Source organism: Terrapene carolina, unplaced genomic scaffold (genome assembly GCF_002925995.2).
Source record: "Terrapene carolina triunguis isolate 2854851 unplaced genomic scaffold, T_m_triunguis-2.0 Scaffold790, whole genome shotgun sequence".
Classification (NCBI taxonomy): Eukaryota; Metazoa; Chordata; order Testudines; family Emydidae; genus Terrapene; species Terrapene triunguis.
Genome location: NW_020665141.1, coordinates 574,077 through 594,645, shown reverse-complemented (window position 1 = coordinate 594,645; position 20,569 = coordinate 574,077). Strand labels below are relative to the sequence as shown.

The 20,569-nt window shown below is 40.5% G+C and overlaps 1 protein-coding gene across 6 annotated transcripts in view; it reads right to left on the bottom strand.

Moving 5' to 3' along the window:
- Window positions 1-17,218: 17,218 nt before the first annotated feature.
- The window catches only part of CABIN1 (calcineurin binding protein 1), a 198,530-nt gene continuing 195,179 nt past the window's right edge, over window positions 17,219-20,569 (bottom strand). For all 6 annotated transcript variants that reach the window (XM_024195516.3, XM_024195520.3, XM_024195519.3 and 3 more), the window contains 2 exons: window positions 19,052-19,278; window positions 17,219-18,506 (listed from right to left, as the gene is read on the bottom strand). In XM_024195516.3, coding sequence (XP_024051284.2) covers window positions 18,363-18,506; window positions 19,052-19,278 — 371 coding nt within the window. In that variant the 3' untranslated portion in view covers window positions 17,219-18,362. The remainder of the gene's footprint in view (window positions 18,507-19,051; window positions 19,279-20,569) is intronic.

Sequence of the window (20,569 nt, the reverse complement as noted above, 5' to 3'; positions counted from 1 at the left end):
AAACTCAGGTCTCCTGACTTCCAGTTCTACACTTCAGCCATTAAGTCAATGCTCTTTAATGAGAAGGAAAAGACATTAATGATTACAAAGATCCAACTTTACAGAGTATCCCAGCATCAACTTGTGTCCAGTCTAAGTGAGTGGGATACCTCCACTTCCATTGCAGCTGCTTTGAAAGCCACCATGAATTTCTCACCATAAAAGCTTCAGCCTTTGCAGATGGGGAGGAAGGTTGTTAAACAACTAGATGTGTTCGACAAAGTCCAGATGCCATTTATCTAGGTATCACCCAGAGACAATACCGCTAAATGGAATTTCATTTCATGCTTCCCACCTTGGGGTTTACCCCAGTGTCCCTGCAGTTGCCGCAGGGATCTCTCCATCGCCACCATATTTCTGGCCCAGGAGAACAGAACGTAAATGGCTTTGGAGTCCCAGAAAACTGTTCCTAAGTTTGCAGAGTTGCTATAACTGAGTGGCCTCTCTGCCGGGTGTAGAGAGCACTGTCTTGGTAGATCTTCCAGCTCCTGCTGACATTAGAAGCAGGATAAGGGGTCAGGTAAATAAAACTTATTCTCCACTGGGGGTTACATATTGGGGAAAAAAAATGCAGTGATGCTCTTCCAAGCTCTGCCCACCCAAGATGCCAAAAATGAGATGCCTCTCCCAGTACACTGACATGTTGTTCCAAATAGGATGGTGCATGTTCCGTTGGGCTTGACATCTTTTCATTGTGGTTTGCATACACTCAAAGGTTCTGCTGAATCCCTTGGGCTTAGCTCAGCCTCAGAGGCAGTGCTGGGCTCCCTGAGCCTTGCTTCCCTGTGGTGGAATGCAGATTCTTTGTTCGGCTCTGGTAGGCTCTTTTTTGACTGAGGGGAAAAATAAATGGTGTCATCTCCTAAATGCCATCAATTGTGGCACCAGAAAGAGATGTCCCTCACAGCAGCTTGTTCAGATCTTTATAATATGATCACCAACCTCCTTTCTTATGCTTTGGTCGACAGTCAAATAGTTAACATTATTGATATTCAAATTATCACTTGGCTTCTGAGTTATCACCTCACGGAGATGATTGGGGGCAGTTCACATCTCTCCCCGAGCTACTGTTTCAGGATCTATGAAAATCCAGGCATACACCACTGCATCAGTTACACTTATCATGTTTTGAAGGTTTTCTTCAAAACACCAAGAGATAGAAACTAACTACAAGAAAAACTTAGAGTCAGGATCACAAGATGGTAACTCAAGGAAAATACCACCTACTCTTGTACCTCAACCCCAGGTTCTCCTGTATGGTAGCTCAGAATATTAACTGGCCACAGGGCTGACCCAGAATGTCCCTTTTTTGCCTTCTCAAAGCCTTTACTGCATTTAAGCTGCCCTTGATTACAGACAGGCATTATTCTTATTTCTCTCGCGAGCAGCTAGTAAATTGTCCCACAGCTCAATATGCACTTTTCATTGTCTCCCATCTTACAACAGAAATCAGAGATGGAAAAGCCTTATTAGCTCATCCAATCCATCATTTATGGACCAACGCAGGATTACATCCTCTAGTATATTATATTCTCCAGTACCTTTTCCAGTGAAGCAGCGATGCTTTCATCAGTATCCTTGAGAGATTATTCCACCATGATCTCAATGTTGGGCAATTTTTCCTCATATTCACATTCAGCCTTAGGTTCTCTTTACTTATCAGGTATTTTCTGGATAAGGTTACCCAATATTTATTTGCAGAATTCTAATTTGCTAATTGCAGAATTCTAATTTGCACCCTGAATTAGAAGGTGCCCTTTGTTTGCATACCATCCCACATGTCTGACACAAAAACTCAGCAACTTTCCCCATGGACACCTTTTTTGTGTTGCTTTACAGATAAATAAAGGAGAAGGTGAGTAAAAATGTATCAAAAGAAATCTGACCCAACAAAGCAGATGACAGTAACTTAAGGAAAGGGGGCCAGATAATGCAGAGTTACTGTTCTAGGCTTTAGCGTCCAATCACAAATAAAGACGTGAACTGGTAGCACCAAATGAGTCCTAGACATTTACCCATATCTGAAAAATCAGTCTTGATGCATTTGGCATGATTGTCACTTTCTGCTCAGAAAAGACTCAGTATAGGAAAAGGAGCAGCATGCAGGTCAGAATTAAGGTTCATCAAGCCGCTAGCAACCTAAGAGTGTAGTAGTCGGAACGTAGGTCATTATTAAAAGTGCATCAACAAAACTGAATAGTGGACCAAGACTGGAGAAATGGAAACCAGCAGCTGGGAAGCTGGCCGTTAGGGAAAGGAGTGAAGGTTTCCTACCATGAAGATGTTGGGTGGGGCTGAGAAAGGAGTCTTGAGTGTCGGAAGCATAAACAGAACAATTTATCCATGTTGGAAAATCCCTCACATACAGCGCCCCTTCCTCCCCATATTCCTTAAAATTTAGCCAGCTCCCAGGTGGGAATTTACACATTTACTAAGAGTTAACTCACATAACCTCAGTAGCTTCCACTGCCAGCCTCTGACCACCCTATAACTTCCTACTAATGAGTACTTCAAAGACTGAAGTTCTCCTGTTAATGAAAAGTTCATCAGATTATCACTCACGTTAACTTTGCTCTCATTGTCAGAAGTCTTGAAGCCATCCTTGACCTCAAACTATGTCACATAAAAAAAATCAAACCCCTAACTGACATTATTATATCAGCAAAAGTTTCTAGTGTAGACCTGGCCTTAGGCTCTTAAGTATCTATTTCCCTTTTGAAAATGGAGTTAGGTGCTTTTGCAAATTTTACCCAAGGCTTCTGCATCCAATTTAAAACTACCTTCCTCTTAATGCTCCATGGACATACCCCTTCTGATCCTCTAGGAGTTCATGTCCATCTGCAATTTCCCACAGAATCACTCACTACACTTCTCTAATTTTACTTTCCTCTTTGACCCCTCTATTGACTCTCTCATGTTGTGTTGGGGGAGTGGGTGGTGTTCATCACTTTGTGCTGTTACCCTACCTGGATTTCTCTTCTTCCTATGAGTCACAAGCATTCTCTCTAAGTCCTACACAGGACTTTTGTTGGTAAAACTTTTGTTGTTCAAGGGTGTGGAAACCCCACCCCCCCCCAAATGACAACAGTTTTACCGACGAAAAACGCCGGTGTGAACAGCGCTTTGTCGGTGGGAGAGCTCTCCTGCCGACAAAGCTACTGCCGCTCATTGGGGGTGTAATTTTTTTGTCGTCGGGAGAGCTCTCTCCTGCCGACAAAGAGCGGCTACACTGCGCGCCTTTTAGCGGCACGGTTGTAGTGGCAGAGCTGTGTCGCTAACAGGTGCGTAGTGTAGACATAGCCTAAATCTCACCTTGAAGACTTCCTTTTCTCCTCAGCTGATGAATGACTCTCTGCAAAGCTGTTTCTGATAGTCTGCACTATGAATGGTATAAAAATGGTATAAACAAAGCTTGTCTCTCTCACCAACAGATGTTAGTCCAATAAAAGATATTACCTCACTCACCTTGTCTCTCTAACATCCTCTGACCAACATGGCTACAACACTGCATATATATAAAAATGGTTAGATTTTCTAAAGGAATCTAAAACCTCCTACAGAAGACGTCTTGTTTGTTCCAGTTTACTCTGGTTGACTCCGAAGCAAAGACTCCCAGTATGCTGCCTATTTTGCTTATATACTATAGCAATTGTATTATACACGTGGACGTTCTTTTCAATCACTTGTAACTTTGTCTCAGAGCTTTCACTTGGACTGAATCTACATCAGTTAAATCATTTTCATTTTTGTTTATGGTCATTTTCACTTTCTTAGGGATTGTCTACATTTACAAACATTGGTTGACATAGCTATGGTGCTCTGTGATGTGAAATATGCAAACCCCTCAGCTCTGTAGCTATACCGACCTAGTTGTGTAGAATGCTTCCATGCACCTAGCTGTTGCTTGAAGAAGTGAAGTTTCTACAGGGACGGGAAAAGCCCTTCTATCATTGTAGTCTGCATCTATCCTAGGGGGTTATGGCAGCATAGCTATGGTGCCGTAGCTATGCTGCTATAGTCCATGTAGTGTAGACATGGCTTTAGTGGTGGAATTCCAGGGTTGCAAACATTGAAAGGTAATGTATATTTGTTCTAAAATATCTGTTTTCACTAGATTTTTTTTAAATTGAGGAAACACTTCTTAAGGTTTGTAAATAGCTTGATTTTACAAAATTTAAATTTGTGGCCAAATTTAAGTTGGCAATATCCCTTAATATGAACATTAAGCGTAATGAGGCAGAAATAGCCGAGCCACTTCCCACAGCCCCCATTGGCCTGGAGCAGTGAACCGCGGCCAGTGGGAGCCGCGATCGGCCGAACCTGCGGACGCGGCAGGTAAACAAACAGGCCCAGTCCGCCAGGGGGCTTACCCTGACGGGCCGCGTGCCAAAGGCTGCCGATCCCTGAACTAGTGTATACTTACATTCTTAATATTAACACTATATTAAGCTACTCTAGATTTCTATTAAGAGGGTTCCTGGTACCATATACAAAAATATGTAAGGTAATTAATGACATGAGTTGCTTCATTGAAGTCAATGGACTAGTCACATGGTTATGTACCTTGCTGGATAAGTGTCATATGCTATTTTTAATTTCTGCAATTTCTCTGGCATCCTTTGCACCTACTTTTTTGTTTCGAATTTCAGCTATATTTACCAGATAGTGTGAGGGCTGGTGCACTGTGCTGTCTTGTATGTGAACTGCAATCGTTACTATGCTGACATAGTCACAAACTCTACATTTTCATCCAAATAGATTTCTCTGCATTTCACTGAGATTGCAACAGGCATCTCAATTCTGGATTTATCATCCCATTAAATAGTACAAGGTCGGTGGAGAAAAAGTATAAACACATACTATTGACCCTTCTTTCTTACTTCAGCTATCAATTGCCTAAAAATAAGCCCAGTAATCTAGACATTAATGTCTCTGAATGGCCATTGCCCAAACAGCCATTTTAATTATGTGCAGTTTTTAAAGGACCTTATGTCTGCTTCTTAACAGCTGCCAATACACATGTCCAAGGAGCTCAGCCTTAGAAGTCATTCACTGTCCTGCAGAGGGAGAGCTGCAGTGCTCAGACAGGGCTAAGCACCTGTTATCCAAGTTGAATAGGGACATATTTGCAGCCAACAGGGAGGCAAGGGACGATATCAAAGGATTAAATTGGCTCTGAGGCTGCAATCTTCCTCTTCTGTAAAACTTCTTTGCTTTCCTACTTTTTACAGGCCTTCAAAAACAGTGTATTACTAACACTCAGAGAAAACTGACAGCAAAGGTCAGGCAGGAGCATCCCATGGTTGGGAGAACTGTAGCTCAGCCCATACGGAGTGCTGACCTTAAAGACACTCAGACTGAGCAGAAGCATGGAGCATCAATATGGAAAAAGACACCTGCTGGGCAAATGCTCTTTGCCAGTTTGGCTTCTATCAGAAGTTCCAAATAATTTCTCATCTTACATTTAAAATAGCCAGTGCCTGATGGCACTGGTTAAGTGCCTGTGCTTCTAACCAAAGACGTGGAATTTCAGGTGTTCACTTCCTACATTTGCAAAACAAGGGCGTTAATGGTATTTTGGGCTCAGCAGTGCAACAGGGAGCATGTGCAGTTCTTCTGGCATTGATCTTTTGAAATAACAAATCCTGAAGTTTGCAGTGTTGTTCTAGCCATATCAGTCCCAGGATATTAGAGAGACAAGAAGAGAGACACGAGACCTGAAGAAGAGCTCTGTGTAAGCTTGAAACCTTGTCTCTCTCAGGTCCAATAAAATATATGACCTCAATTCTGAAGTTGTCATTCTGTTCATGAAAGCTTGACTGAAAACTCTCCTTTCACCAGTTCTGCTTTGCTGCCACACAACACATCAGAGCCTTTGTTATGCTCTCAGCAGAGCTAATTTGCTTATTGGGACGTGGAAGGAGTTTCCAGCACTGCCATCTATTGGGGAACTCATAGCAGTATTGTTGTTTCACTGAACTTGAACTGAAGAGTTGAAAGAGTTTAAAGCAGGGGTCGGCAACCTTTCAGAAGTGGTGTGCCAAGTCTTCATTTATTCACTCTAATTTAAGATTTCGCGTGCCAGTAATACATTTTAACATTTTTAGAAGGTCTCTCTCTATAATATATAACTAAACTACTGTTGTATGTAAAGTAAATAAGGTTTTTAAAATGTTTAAGAAGCTTCATTTAAAATTAAATTAAAATGCAGATCTTATCAGTTTAGTGTGATCCTTGCCCTTGCTTTTCCTTGCTGAGTTTTCCAATGTTTGGCACGTACTTGAATACTTTAAGCTGCACACAGGCTTCTGAGTGATCAGTTGTTAACTGGCTCCGAGAGGGACAGAGGACAGATTTCATGTGTGAAAATACCTGTTCACACAGGTACGTGGATCCAAATGCTGAAAGCATTGCAAACGCAATTTTCTTCAAACAGTTAAATTGCACTGGCAGGGACGTCCAGCAGGTCAGAATAGAGGCCCCATGATCTCTCTCGGTAGTTTCAAGTACACTCCGCAGATCTCCAAACTTTGATGCCCACAATTCTGAGCTTTATAACTGAATGAGCTGCATTTCGAAATCTTCAACCCCCATCCACTGAAATACAGACAAATCCAAGTCGCTTTTGTTGAACTTTTCAGGTTTAATTAGAAAAGAAAGCATTGGGCCAAATCGCTGGAAATCTTGAAATCTGTCAGAAAATTCTGATTCCAGTTCTTGCATGTACATTCTAATCGCAAAGTCAAACGCAGTCTGCTGTTCCACATGGTGTGATAGTGATGTAAGCAGCCAATCAGAACGTAAAACTATCCCAGCACAGTGGCGCTGGAACAATTTTTAAGGTAGGGGTGCTGAGCTGCGCCCCCTCTTGCCCCTGTCTGCACCCCTCACTGTCCCAGGCTGGGGTCAGTGGGCCACAGCTGGGGGCGGCTGCAGAGCCCCGGGCGGGCAGCCAAGACCCCAGGCCGGCAGCAGAGCCCCCCGGACTGGTGGCCGGGACCCGGGGCCAACAGCGAGCTGAAGGGGACCGACGGACGGAACGCCGGCTGGCAGTGGGCTGGCGGCCAGTACCCCAGGCCAGCAGCAGAGCCCCCGGGACCTGTGGCTGGGACCCGGGGCCAGCAGGAGGCTGAGCGGGGCTGGCGGACGGAATCCCAGCTGGTGGCCAGGACCCAGGCAGTGTGAGTGCCACTGAAAATCAGTTTGCGTGCCATAGGTTGCCTACCCCTGGTTTAAAGCTTAACACTGCACGTTTACATTGTAAACTGTGTAACTTTCACTATGAATTTCTAGTTTCAGAGTAGCAGCCGTGTTAGTCTGTATCAGCAAAAAGAACAGGAGTACTTGTGGCACCTTAGAGACTAACAAATTTATTTGAGCATAAGCTTTCGTGGGCTACAGGTATGGGTACTTCCACCTTTTCATGTTCTCTGTATGTATAAATATCTTCTTACTGTATGTTTCAGACTATGCATCCGATGAAGTGGGCTGTAGCCCACGAAAGCTTATGCTCAAATAAATGTGTTAGTCTCTAAGGTGCCACAAGTACTCCGGTTCTTTTTATGAATTTCTAGATCTTCACATATTTTAAACTCTCTCAAGTCTAAGTTAATGGAAATCTCCAGTCTACTATCTAGAAGACAACCCAAACTGATGATTGCCAGACTTCTGAAAAAAAAAAAAAATTAAAAAACCAGCAGTACAAGAATGTTAGTGAAAAGTTGGCTCAGTTAAAAATATTAACAAAGTTTGAGAAAGCACCCTGAGCCCTCTCCTTCATGAGGAAAACAAGATCATTAATGTAATCTTATTTCAGAAGTGACTCTTTATATATACACATGCATTTAGCAAGGAAAATAACATGTGCCGACATAACTTTTAAGGAGTATAAAATGTGGGGTATGCATCTGTGTGACATTACAGGAAACCAGAGGGTGGTTTTAAATAGAAGCAGCACTTTTTTGTTCATAAAACATTCCGTACTAATGGTTTATATGCAATATAGCACTAAAGCAAGTATGACGTGGCAGCGTATACACAGAGTATTTGAAAATAAGCCTCGCCCCAGTTTTATAACCGTTCCATGTGAGCAGACCCCTGTGCCAGCTCTTCTCACTCAACTCAAAGGGGTTGAAAGTGGGTTCAGGGATCTGCCTATGCAGACCAGATTGCAGGATGGGTGGACAGTTAACAGATTCAGGGTCTGATCTTTTATTTCTGAGGCAGGCAAAATTCCTGTGGGTTTAGAGGGGACTTCTGCCTGTCAAAGATTATGGAATCAGACCCTTATTGTCCTGATTCTCAAAGGGTGTTGAGCACTAGTAAATCTCAGTGAAGTCCATTATTATTTCTATGATAGTAGCTCTTTTCAAATGGGAAATTAGGTTATTTTGTGCAAAGCACTGTACGCACACAAAAGCAGCTAGAGGTGATCAGTATCTGAAAATCTGATCTTGATTTTCAAAAACGGTTTCACCTGAGTTTGGCAGGTTCTTACTACACTTGCATATTTGGTACCTAGTTTTATGTGCAACAAACATGTACTTATATATTTACATAGTACTTAGTATGTTTAAAACATACAATTTACTTAAAAATTGAACAGTGAATTTTTTACCTACTGTTGTGGCAAGCCTAAAATTACTGTATCTGAGGACTTGTCTAGATGGCTAGTTAGTGCATGGCAAGCAGAGGTGTGAACATACAGCACATTAGCCTACTGTGCACTAACTGGCCATAGGGACCTTGCTACGGCACACTAAAAGTTCCTTAATGCACTAAGTACCTCAAAGCATACTCCAGTTTAGAGTATGGTAAGAGGGTCCACACTGGTAGTTAATGTATTGCATGCTAGCGCTCTGTATATTCACACCCAGGTTTGCCACGCACTAACTAGCCATATAGACAAGCAGAGAGACTAGAAATATTTCTGTGTTATTTCAGTTTGGTTACTTTGTGTATTTGACAGCACTTTTCGTATAGTCAGTTTCACTGGTTCCCCTGTTGACTGTGTGGGACCATCAAACAACAGGTGAGAGAAAAATGTTTTTTAAAAAATGGACTGTGAAGTAAAAATTGGCAGGGGGACTCAGTGGCTAATTTTGTACCAGAAACTACTTTCTACCTTATGTTTTTCAAATATATTGACAAGATTTCAAATAGGTAGTATCCCTTAGACAGTTTACTTATAGGCACGTTGTGAAGTGTTCCCCCCAGTGGGACTGTATAATTGAGGGCTTTCATACTAAGCCATGTATCCAATCATCTAATTGCACAAATAAAACCTAAAGGTAGGCAAAAATGAATTTTATTCTTCCCATTGGAGGAAGAGGCAGGAACTTATGGGCCTTTTATTTTTCTGATTACTGCAGATGATGCCATGCCAGAGCTATTTCTCACTATCCTAATTCATGTGCATTATTGTAAGATGACTACAGTACCTGATTTTAGCTCCTAGCTGCCTGTTTAGTTATTCCTTCTTATGGATTGGACACAGCTGTACAACCTTTTCCAGCTCAAAACCTTACTGCACATTTCATTTTTGTGCTACTCTCAGACTCATGTTTTTGTCCCTAATTAGAATTTGGTTTTATACAATGTCTTTAACAAGGTATCTCGAAGTAATGAGGATAAATACCAGGGGCCAAATTCTGCTCTGAGTTACACCACTGGAAGTCCTGAGTAACTGCAATTAACTAAATGAAGTCACTCAGGATTTACACTGATGTAACTGAAAGCACAATTTGACCCATTTAATGGAGGGATGTTAGTTAACACACCAGGACTGTCACCCCTTTCCAGAATAAACCGTATACGCACTTATGAGAAGTTCTTTTAAAGAAAAAAAAAATGCTTAACTTTAATCAAACAAAGGGGCCAAAGGTCAAAACAACTTTAACCTGGTAAACATGCACAGAATAATTCTGTTTTCAGGCAAAACAGAACTGCAAACAACCTTAGTAGCAATAATGCATCATTTTTGTTTGTTTCCAAGAACTAAGCAGTAGGAATACAACTTAAATCCTGGGGGATGTGCTGAGAATTAATTTATCCTTTCAACTGTTAGATTTAACTATAATTCTGTGCAAAGGATACTTCTAACAAGATTTTTTTAAGGTTCTGCAGAAACAGATTGGGCAAGGGGGAACATGGATACCTTAGCTTAAGATCGTTTGAACTTTGAAGGGCTCAAATGAAGACTGGTTATCCAGGGACGTAAAGATTTAATTTTTTTTTTTTTTTTTTTTAAAAGAAAAAAACCATTAAAATTAAATTTGAAATTGACAACTTCTATTAAGGCCTAAACTTACTATAAAATATTGAAATCATTTAAATGAAGCAGTACATGTTTGCTGCCATGTTTTAAAGAAAGTCAAATCAGTGACTGGTAGATGTCACTGGCTAAGCTCCTGGAACCAGAGCTTGTTGAAGTGCTAACCCAGTTTTTGACATCAGGAGCCTCTTCTGCAGGTGCAGAGAGAATAATGTCTTCACTTCAGTTTACTCAACTAGTTCAGCTGAAAGACTAGCTCATTCAAAAAAGTTAAGAAACTGCCTGAGAATTGAAAAAAAACAGGAAAGCTTGTTTTCCTTTTCCAATCTATGAATCAAAACTATGTCTGAGAATGAGATCTATTAGTTCTAAACTCTTAAAGGACTTGGTGACCAAAAACAATCAGCTCAATCACTAACTACAAATAATACTTCCTTTGTTTAGTAAATCAGTTAGTTTTAAATGCAAAACACGCTTTGATAAACTTTTTTTCTTATGTAACCATCCTACTTAAGGTAGTTTTTTTCAATTAAAAATGCTGGTTTTGTGCATTTTTAATTGAATTTGAATTTCCATCTAAACAGAGCTTCACAAAAATCACAAGACAAAATTAATCTAGTAAATAAGAAATGCATCATTCACTGTTAACATAATAAAAATGTAAAAAATTAAGAATCTAAATAAATGTAAATTAAGTTTTATAACTGCTGGAATAAATGTCTACATAGTACAGCAGAACCTCAGAGTTTAGAACTCCAGAGTTACAAACTGACCAGTCAACCGCACACTTCATTTGGAACCAGAAGTACACAATCAGTCAGCAGCAGAGACAAAAAAATCCAAAACAAAACAAAAAAAAACCCCACACAAAGACAGTACAGGACTGTGTTAAATGTAAACTACTACAAAAAATAAAGGGAAAGCAGCAGCTTTCTTCTGCATAGTAAAGTTTCGAAGGAGTATTAAGTCAATGTTCAGTTGTAAACTTTTGAAAGAACAACCATAACGTGCTTGCATCTGAAGAAGTGAGGTTCTTAACCACGAAAGCTTATGCTCCCAATACTTCTGTTAGTCTTAAAGGTGCCACAGGACCCTCTGTTGCATAACGTGTTGTTCAGGGTTACGAACATTTCAGAGTTATGAACAACCTCCATTCCCTAGGTGTTCGTAACTCTGAGGTTCTACTATATATCCTCCAGGTTAGCAAAAAGAAGCATCAAATTTAGTGTAAAGACTATGTTTAGTTGCAAATCCATGTTTTAATGAAAATTAACCTCTCTTTAGGAAAATAACTAAAGTACAAATGCCAAACACGATTAAAATAAATTATTTACATCAAGGTTTCCTGCTTGTTGATTTATATCATGATTAAAATTGGGGATTTAAATCACTTTGATTTAAAACCATTCTACCCTGTAGTCACCTATTTTGATTTTAGCTTTTATTTTGCAATCTGGCACCCTCTAGTGTTAAAAAAAAAAAAAGAGTTACTTTAAGATGACTATCAAGGTCAGCAGGCTAACAATTTTACTTTTTAAAAAATCCTAATAGGACTAAACATCCTTTCTACATCTCATATAACTAAGCATATAAAGAGAAATTTAGTCAATTAGAATACCTTTGGAGTCTGCTAATTAAACTTTCTAAACTCATTCCCTTCACCAACGTTCCACTTGGGCTGTGACATCATCACTCAGCATTCTGGGTATATATGTAGCTGACAGTTGGAAGCAGAAAGGCAAACTCAGCTGTTGAGAAGTAGTCTGCCAGGGTAGTTACAGATATGAGAAGACAGCAGCAGGGTGGGTAGTAAATGGACAACAATGGTGAAAAAGGAACAAAAAGGGAGGTAGAGGGTGAAAGAAACAACTCCTCCAGACTTCCCCCCAAAATGCTTGTGCACTAAACAGGACCAACATTTCACTCTCCACAGTTTGGAACTAATCATTAATCAAAATAGAGGGAAGAGGGAATCTGGCAACAACTACAGACCAGTGTTTTCCCCAGGAATTGAAATTAGGGGGGAACGTGTTTAAATATACAGGGAAGGTGATGGCTGACAAAGGGTGAGACCATTAGGGCGAAGGTGGGCTGTATGGCACGATAGTAAAAACTAAAAATTGTTTCATGACCATTAGATTTAACTCATGTTTTAAAATCATCACACAAATTAAAGTTGGCTACTTAAGCCTATTATGAAACACTACATCTACATCCTTCTTGGTTTCTTGTTGTAATTTTGCACAACTCTATTAATGAACTTCTTGAATGCAGGGGTTTCATCTTTGGTGGCTTCTTGTGTGTTCGGTACTGCCAGTCTTTCATGATATGCTCATGATCAGGCAGAAGGTGACTCCTTTCAGAACACAAAATTCTATTCAATGAGGAAAAAGAATGCTCAACTGTAGCTGTTGTGACTGGGAGTAGCAAGAGATGGATTCCTACTTCTTTCATCCCAGGAAATATAGCACAAAGATTGGGTCGAACCACTAGTGATGATAAAGAAGAAGTTGAAGTCAAATCTTCATTTGTAGCAGCAACCAAAGGGTATTTTCCCGCGCTATAATAAATCCACCCCCTCAAGAGGCGGTAGCTAGGTTGATGGAAGAATTCTTCCACTGACATAGCGGTGTCTACACTGGGGCTTAGGTCAGATGAACTATGCTTCTCAAGGGTGTGAATTTTTCACACCCCTGAGCAACATAGCTAGATCAATTTAAGAGTTAGGTGTGGACTAGGCCTTAAGGTGTATGATGATCACCTACAGGACTAAGTAGGTGTATAGCTCTGCTCTGTGTATAGCCTTGCACAAATTGCCCAGGTGCATTAATAGGCTTTTCACCTTCCCCAGAATTGTCATCACCACTGCCAAAGGCAGCACACTGGACTTGACAGCTGACTGATCTGATCAAACACAGTGAATCCTATGTTCTATTCTCACCTGGCACCTCTTTGCTTCCACTGAGTCCAACCTGACCAAATTCAGATTCCTTACTGTAGCCACCACTTCTGCTGACAGACCTTCCTCATCCTTTCCTGGTCCTTTCCCTTGACAAGTCCCTTATCAAGTCTTGTTTCCTTTGGCTGCAAGAGACACATTTATGTCATTATCCATAGGACAGACTCTCACTCTGAATTGAAAACATCTGAACATACTAATACTTGATGTGACTAATGCAGACTTTTGCAGTATTACCTGATTCCACATTTTAACTGTGGAATAAAGTTTATTCACTTTTTTTTAATTATATTTTTGAGACAGTGGAAGAACACCAATAAGGAAATCAGTGCTTAGCATGCAAGTCTCAGTATGGCACAGGTCCAACCTGGGAGATCAGAATTTTTGCTGGTCTTGGATTATAAACTCTTTGGGCCAGGCACCGAGCCTGCACTCCACCGAACAGGATCCCAAATGCGGATTGGTGTCTCTAAGCACTACGATATTAATATTAAATTATAATAATTATAGGTCAGTTATCTTTGCTGGTACAAAGAAACATACACTATGAGGGTGCAGGAACATTAGAAATCCTCAGAAATACTTCTAAACCTCAGACTCAAAATAGTAATTTTTCCCCTTTGCTCTGAGATGCTAAACTTATGTGATTATACAAGAGGTCTGTGTTTCTTTTTTGTTCTGTTTTTAGATCAAAATACCCCTAAATTTGATGCTATCTCTGAGTGAAGTGAAACAATTGTGAATTTGCTCTTTTAAGAAATTACTGAGAGAATAACCAGGACAAAAAAACCTCTTTCATTAGGGATCCTGCTGGTTTTGGAAGACGCTTGTGCACTGAAATTGAAAATGCTGGTCTGACCTCCTTCGGCTGGTCACTTAGTGTACAACTGCTACGAATGTAACAAAGGCTAGCACAGAAGATCCAAAGAGACATGGGTAGCAGCTGCAAAGAAAGCTGTTACCACTTTGTTCATTCAGTGTTATATATGGAGAATCATCTCCTGCTACATAGAAATAATGCATTTTGTCTGAAGTTTTGGAATCTTCTGTTAGCACCAGCCATTTTGCTGAAAAACGACACTGGACACCAACAATATGTTTTACCAGGTAAACAAAATTTCATGTTTAAATGTTAAAGTTCTTCCTATAGTTAAAGCACAGAGGACGATGTAACAGTCCATTTTCTAACACAGTAGTGTTTTTAAATGACAAGAAGAGCTTCTTACTCCATGTGCTGAGTATAAAGAAATTTTTTCCTTTAAACTCACATTTGGCATCAGAGCTTCCTCCCTATGTTCCTTTACAATAAAGGGGGCTCTCACCAGCCTTTTTTTTCTTTTTTCTTTTTTTGATAGTTGTTATTTATCTGGCACAATCTTATGAAGAAACCTGTGAACCTTTCCACAGATGTCAGAGGTGATGGTGGTCCAGCAGTTCCCCTAAAAAATGTATCATCACAGGCGGTAGATAAGTGAAGTTGCGCTGCATGCCTACATTTGATATGCAAGTCTGAAGCTGGAAGTGATGTTAGCTTGATAATTATGTCTTATCTACACTGGGGATTTCAAGTCACCGTAAAATATGATTTGCACCACCACAGCTTACCTCTGCTTGAAACTGAGGTAAACTACACCGAAGTAAGACCAATATCAGTTTTACCTGTCTAGTTTAGGGTTTTACATTGGTGCAGCTACTCCAGTGGCTATAACTGGAACAAATCCCACTTTATTGGACTTTACTGACTGGCCTCTCAAAAAAGGTGGTAATGAGGGCAAGTTACACTCTCTTGGTTTTTAAAAGATTCGGGGTTCACTGTGTGGTCCCTTTTGTACATGGTTTAAAGCAAGAATGTCACACAAAATGCATCCTTTCTGGCATCTTTTGCCTCAGAACAAGCTGTACTGAGTTGAACAGTGACTGAATAATCACCACTTACAGAGACATGGTTTGGGGGATAAGGAAGGTATGTGGTTCCTTTGGCTGAAGTCAGCAGAAATACAACTATAAAAGATGGCCTGGAGTCTTGCCAGCACAGTATGTAGCCAGTAGCTGAAGACTGGTGCTTGGAGGAGGCAGTACATGTACCAAATCAGTATGAACTACCTTCATGCGTATAAAGAAGAAAGTCCTCAAGTCACTTGAGGGTAAGGGGAATTAAGCATCACAGATAAAAGGAAGGGAGAGAAGCAACTGAGAGCTTTCAATCCAGGCCAAATACACAGTACTGTAGACAAGAACAGAACACTGTGTTTCAAACTGATCTACAATATTCGACTTACTTTGCTAACAGAAAATGGCAATATCTAGCCTTGTTACACCCTTTCATGAGCACAAAAAAAGAACACATCTCGTAAAAAAGGAGGTGGGGTTGGAGTGAAAGAAAGACGCAGACATTTTAGAACATGTTGGAAAAATATGGAAAATATACCAGAAAAATGTCTAGCACCTTGGAATCCTCAGGAGAAATAAAGGTAAATATAATACTTTGCACTTACAAACTTAATTCTTTAAATAAAAGCGATGTTTTTGATTTATGCAGACAAAAATCATCATAGCCTAGGAACTAAATGTTTTTAAAACAAAATACCCAGATTAATTTTACTGAAAAATTGCAATATATATTGTATAAGGAATACAATGAAAATAGGCTGTCAAAAATCCAATCAAATCCTCAGTCTTGGTATAGTATCACCAAGCCCATGCTATATACATGGAGCCAAGAATCCAGATTATCTTAAACTTAACCACACATCTGAGAGTATATATTGACCAAAGACCTACAGGGTCAAGTCCAATTGCTTGAATGAACATTGCATAGAATTACATGATCCATCGAAGTTTGGGTCTGAGGTCCATACTGTTCACTGTCTTCCATTTCTTGCGATGGACTGTACCACTCCTGTTGGGTGACCTCATGTTACGTAGAAACAGACACAGACCACAAGGTGTTAAAAAAAACCCCACCGACAACAACCCAGTCAGTTAATGTCTAAAAAATATAGCGTGCTATGCATTTGGTTTATAAAAACGAAGGCCAAATTAATGAACAAGACAGCACTGGATACTTTCCTCATTGAAAATGAATATATCTGCATTGCTGGTTCATTGATCCTGACAAATATTCTCTCTCTCTCAGATTCATGTAGATAATTTTGTAATTTCTGTTAACTAGACCTAGTTTCATCAGAATTTGTTGATGTCCTGATTGATGGACTTGTCCGTCAGTTTCCCAGTCATACTCTATTCAGACTAACCTCTGTGGTGGTAAAGTTTAGAACGATGGGTCTGAAATGCAAATTTTGGACCTGAACACTTCCAAAGTTTGTAACTATTTGAATTTCTGTTTTGACCTGGGCTCATATCTGTTCAGGATTCATGTATAGAAACAAGTTCTTCCTCCTAACGAGAAAAAGTGATTGCTATGATAGTGTATGAATTTCAGTTTTGTACAGTTAAATACTTTTTCAATATGGCCATTGTCATCACTGGGCTATGTTCTCTTCCCTTATGTTATCCAAAGAGTGGACTGTGAGCTCTCTGAGGAAGGGACTGTCTTTTTGTTCTGTGTTTGTACAACGTCCAGCGCAATGGGGTCCTGGCCCATGAATAGGGCTCTTAGACGTTAAAATAATACAAATAATAATACCCCAGATATGTCATGAAAAAAATGTAGAATGGATTTTGTAGCAGGGCTCCCTATGGCTGCATGTTTGGCAACACTGCCTGAACTGGCCTTGGCCAGTTCTTGAGGAGATGGAGATGTGAGACCAGGTGTATTTAGATGGATTTGTGGCCAGTCTTTACAAAATAATGGATTTTTTTCCCCCTTGCATCCCTCCTCCTACCACAGAGGGCACCTTTTCCAGAATCATGGTAGGATGAACAGATGTCCTGCCCTTTCCAACCAACAGTTAAGAGAGGCAACCGTGAGTACATTTTTACTTTATTAGAAAAAATGTTTATACAAAGCTCTGCACTGCACAAAAACACACCTCCCCCCAAACACAAAGAGCAATCTAACATGGCAAGCTGTATGCATATTATATATGTGGCATATATATATTTTTTGCATGGTTTGCATTCATTATTTTACAAAGTTAACATTCAGTAGAAAAAGATGCTGTTTGTTACCATTATTTTCCCATATAAATAACTGTGAGCAATCCCTCTTCAGATAGATAAAAAACACCTTTTCGTGTCATTCTGTAAAAAACAGACTGAAATGGTATTGAAATCTATAACATTCCCCAATACCACCATAAAAATAGCATCTAGCCCCTGGCCCAAAATGCTTGTCCAAGGCAATTAGAAGAGAAGGGACCATAAGACAATGCTGGAAGGTGTGTCTTCAGTCCAGTTCTTTGAGCCAACATTCAGGTAAATAATCTTTTATTGGACTTAACAGTAAGAGTGAAATGAGCACAAGTTGGGAGGGACAAAACTTCTGCCCACATTGGAAACCCAACTTCCTTGTAATCTGTCATCCGGCCAACTTCTGACATGTCCTGTGGCTGTGCCAAGAAGCCAAACACTCACCAATTCTCTCCAGAAGGCATGGGAAATCAATGATGCCAGGAGAAACCTTTGCTGGCTTGCCAACTTCTTCCCTCCACTCCCCTTTGCTGGAAACACAGAGCAGGAGGCTGGGCTGCTAAAATTATCTGGAGGAAAAGTCAGCTAGGGGGAAATGCTAAAAGACAGCTAATGGGAAGCTTTAAAGAAAAAGCCACTGGAATGGCTCCCAAGGATCTGGTTTGGAGAAGCAAGAGCAAGTAGAAAGAAATGCCTGCAGCTCACAAGACTGGCTTTACTGGAGTTTAAGGGTGGTGTTTTGGTCCAGATGAATTAACTGGCTGGTGACCAATCATTCTTTCTGTCAAGTACCATGGTGGGTAGAATGGAGACATTTTTGAAGGCAATACAGAGGCAGTGATGGTGGTGAAAATAATGGAGGTGAATGACACAATGCTGATGAAGATTAATTGGAGGATAATGCCAACAAAGAGCAAGATGTGCTGCCTGGCAGTGATGCTGACAACAAGAAGAATGGTTATATGGTTGGTGTTGTTGGTGATGACCACTGCAATCTATTCATATGTCCATGTAGTCGTCATCTTCATCAGTATCACTCTCCAGTGAGGACTCTTGGCTTGAGGTTTCTAAGATCTCCAACGCTGGCTGACAAAGACTCTCCTTCTTTACATTGGCTGCAGACTGAGCAGACAAAATAGCAGACTGACCCAAAGAAAAAAGAAAAAAAAAAGAAATATATTGCTGAATAGTTAGAATAAACCCACGATCCCAGGGCTCAAAGACAAATGTCTGCTATTCCTCAACATTCATGAGTCCCCTTATCTGTAAAACTTCGTTTGTCCCAGCTTGCGGCTCCATAATACTGAATCATCAGTAAGCTTCCCCACAGCCAGTACTCCTGAAGTTCTCTCTATAGCAAGACAGAGACTGGAACAGCTGGATACCCCACTCAGACTGTATTTCTACTTCATCCTTTTTCATGACTACTGCTAGGACTGCAGTAGCTATGAACTCCTGCAACCACTGGGACCCTGATAGCTATGAGCTCACCTACAGCCTACACTTCACTAGTCCGTAAAGTAACTCCACTTGGGAAAAGCTAGGCCTCATACCACTCCCTGTACCATCTCCTGTGATGAGCTGGGTAAAGGAGCAGTTGTTCCAATGACATGAAAAATCTCATTTTAAAGGGAGAATTAAGGTAAAACCCAAACATGTCCTAAAAGTTATTCTTTTTCTTGAATTACCTTTAATTTTTGCTTTGTCTCTTCTGAAATGCTGCCCTTTGGAGAAAGTAAGGTTGGTGTTGGTGGGGTGACAGTGATCTCAGGTGGGAATTTGGTGATAGATGAAGGGATAAAAAGCTTTGGCATGGTGGGCAGAATGCGGGTTTTTACTCGGGTGCTATCTGCCTTGTTCTGCTGGCTTCCCAAGGACTGTGAATTGGAACTGACTTCTGGCTTGGAACTGGAGGCTGAGGAGAAAAGAATCAGGAAAAGAATTTTAGTGGTTTTCCATGCTTACATATGTCAAAGAATGGAAAACAATATCGTAGTTAAAAAAAATCATCTGAAAAAATATATTTCACGGCAAAGATTTTTGTATGAAGACTCAGAAATGGAAAAAGAAATGGAAGAGCAGGAGGAGATGCAAGTGGTAGAAAACGATGCAGGATTCTGCAGTTCATGCTCTAGGTAACAGCAAAAAGGCAGTGACAACTCTTAAGAGACACAATATCTCAAACTTTCCTTGAAAAGCACAATACTTGGCAAATGTAATCTTGCCCCACTCACATCCATTCAAGATGCCACTGCAAAGTTAGTTTTCCTAGACCATCACATTGACCGTGTCACTCCTCTCTTTGAAGCCCTCCACAGGCTCCTTCTTCTCTACTGCATCAAACTTAAGCTGCCTGGCAAGACCACTCTCATGGTCTACCCCGTCCAACCTATCATCTCTCATTCACTGTTGAGGTGTTGACTCCCACCTCAGTTGCGCCAGTGGTGCCAGCATCCATTGTCTGCTTGTTCAAACAAGCACCTTATTCCATTTTGCCCCTTCCGCTTAGAAGGAGCTCCCTGTAAACATCTGCACAGCTACATTATCTTCCTGTCTCATTGTTTCTTTGTACTCTCCCCATCTGTCTTGTTTGTATCCAGCTGTTGTCTTGTCTTACACTTAGACTGTAAGCTCTTTGGAGTACAGACTATCTTTTTGTTGTGTGCTTGCACAGCACCTAGGCACTATAGGGCCCTGGTCTATGATTAGAGCTCCTAGGAGCTACAGTAATACAAATTAAAAATAATATTTCTGTAATAATGATCAGTACAAGACATTGTCTCTTAGTTGACCTACTTAGTCCATAGAGAGGAGAGAGACCGCAAGAGAGATTTCTCAGCCATACTGTTACTCTTTCTATATGGAACTATGACAAAAAACACTCCACCAAAAAACAACCAACCAATAAAATCAAATTATGCAAGCCTGATCCACGATGTGAGCCTCTGTAAGAAGTACAACAAGAGGTACTACAACTTCCTGCTCTTCAAACTAAACACTTTCAGTTCTAGAAACCTGTAAGAGGCTGAGCAGTTTTATTGGGATTAGGCAGGGCTATTTAATCAGAGCCAAATGGAACTCCCAATTACGAAGGCCTGCCAGGAAAGCAGACACATCACCACCTATAAAATGATGTAAAACTGAATTTGGTGTGTCCTTAATACTACAGAGGAACATCAGATCTGCCACTCTCAATCCGACCTGAG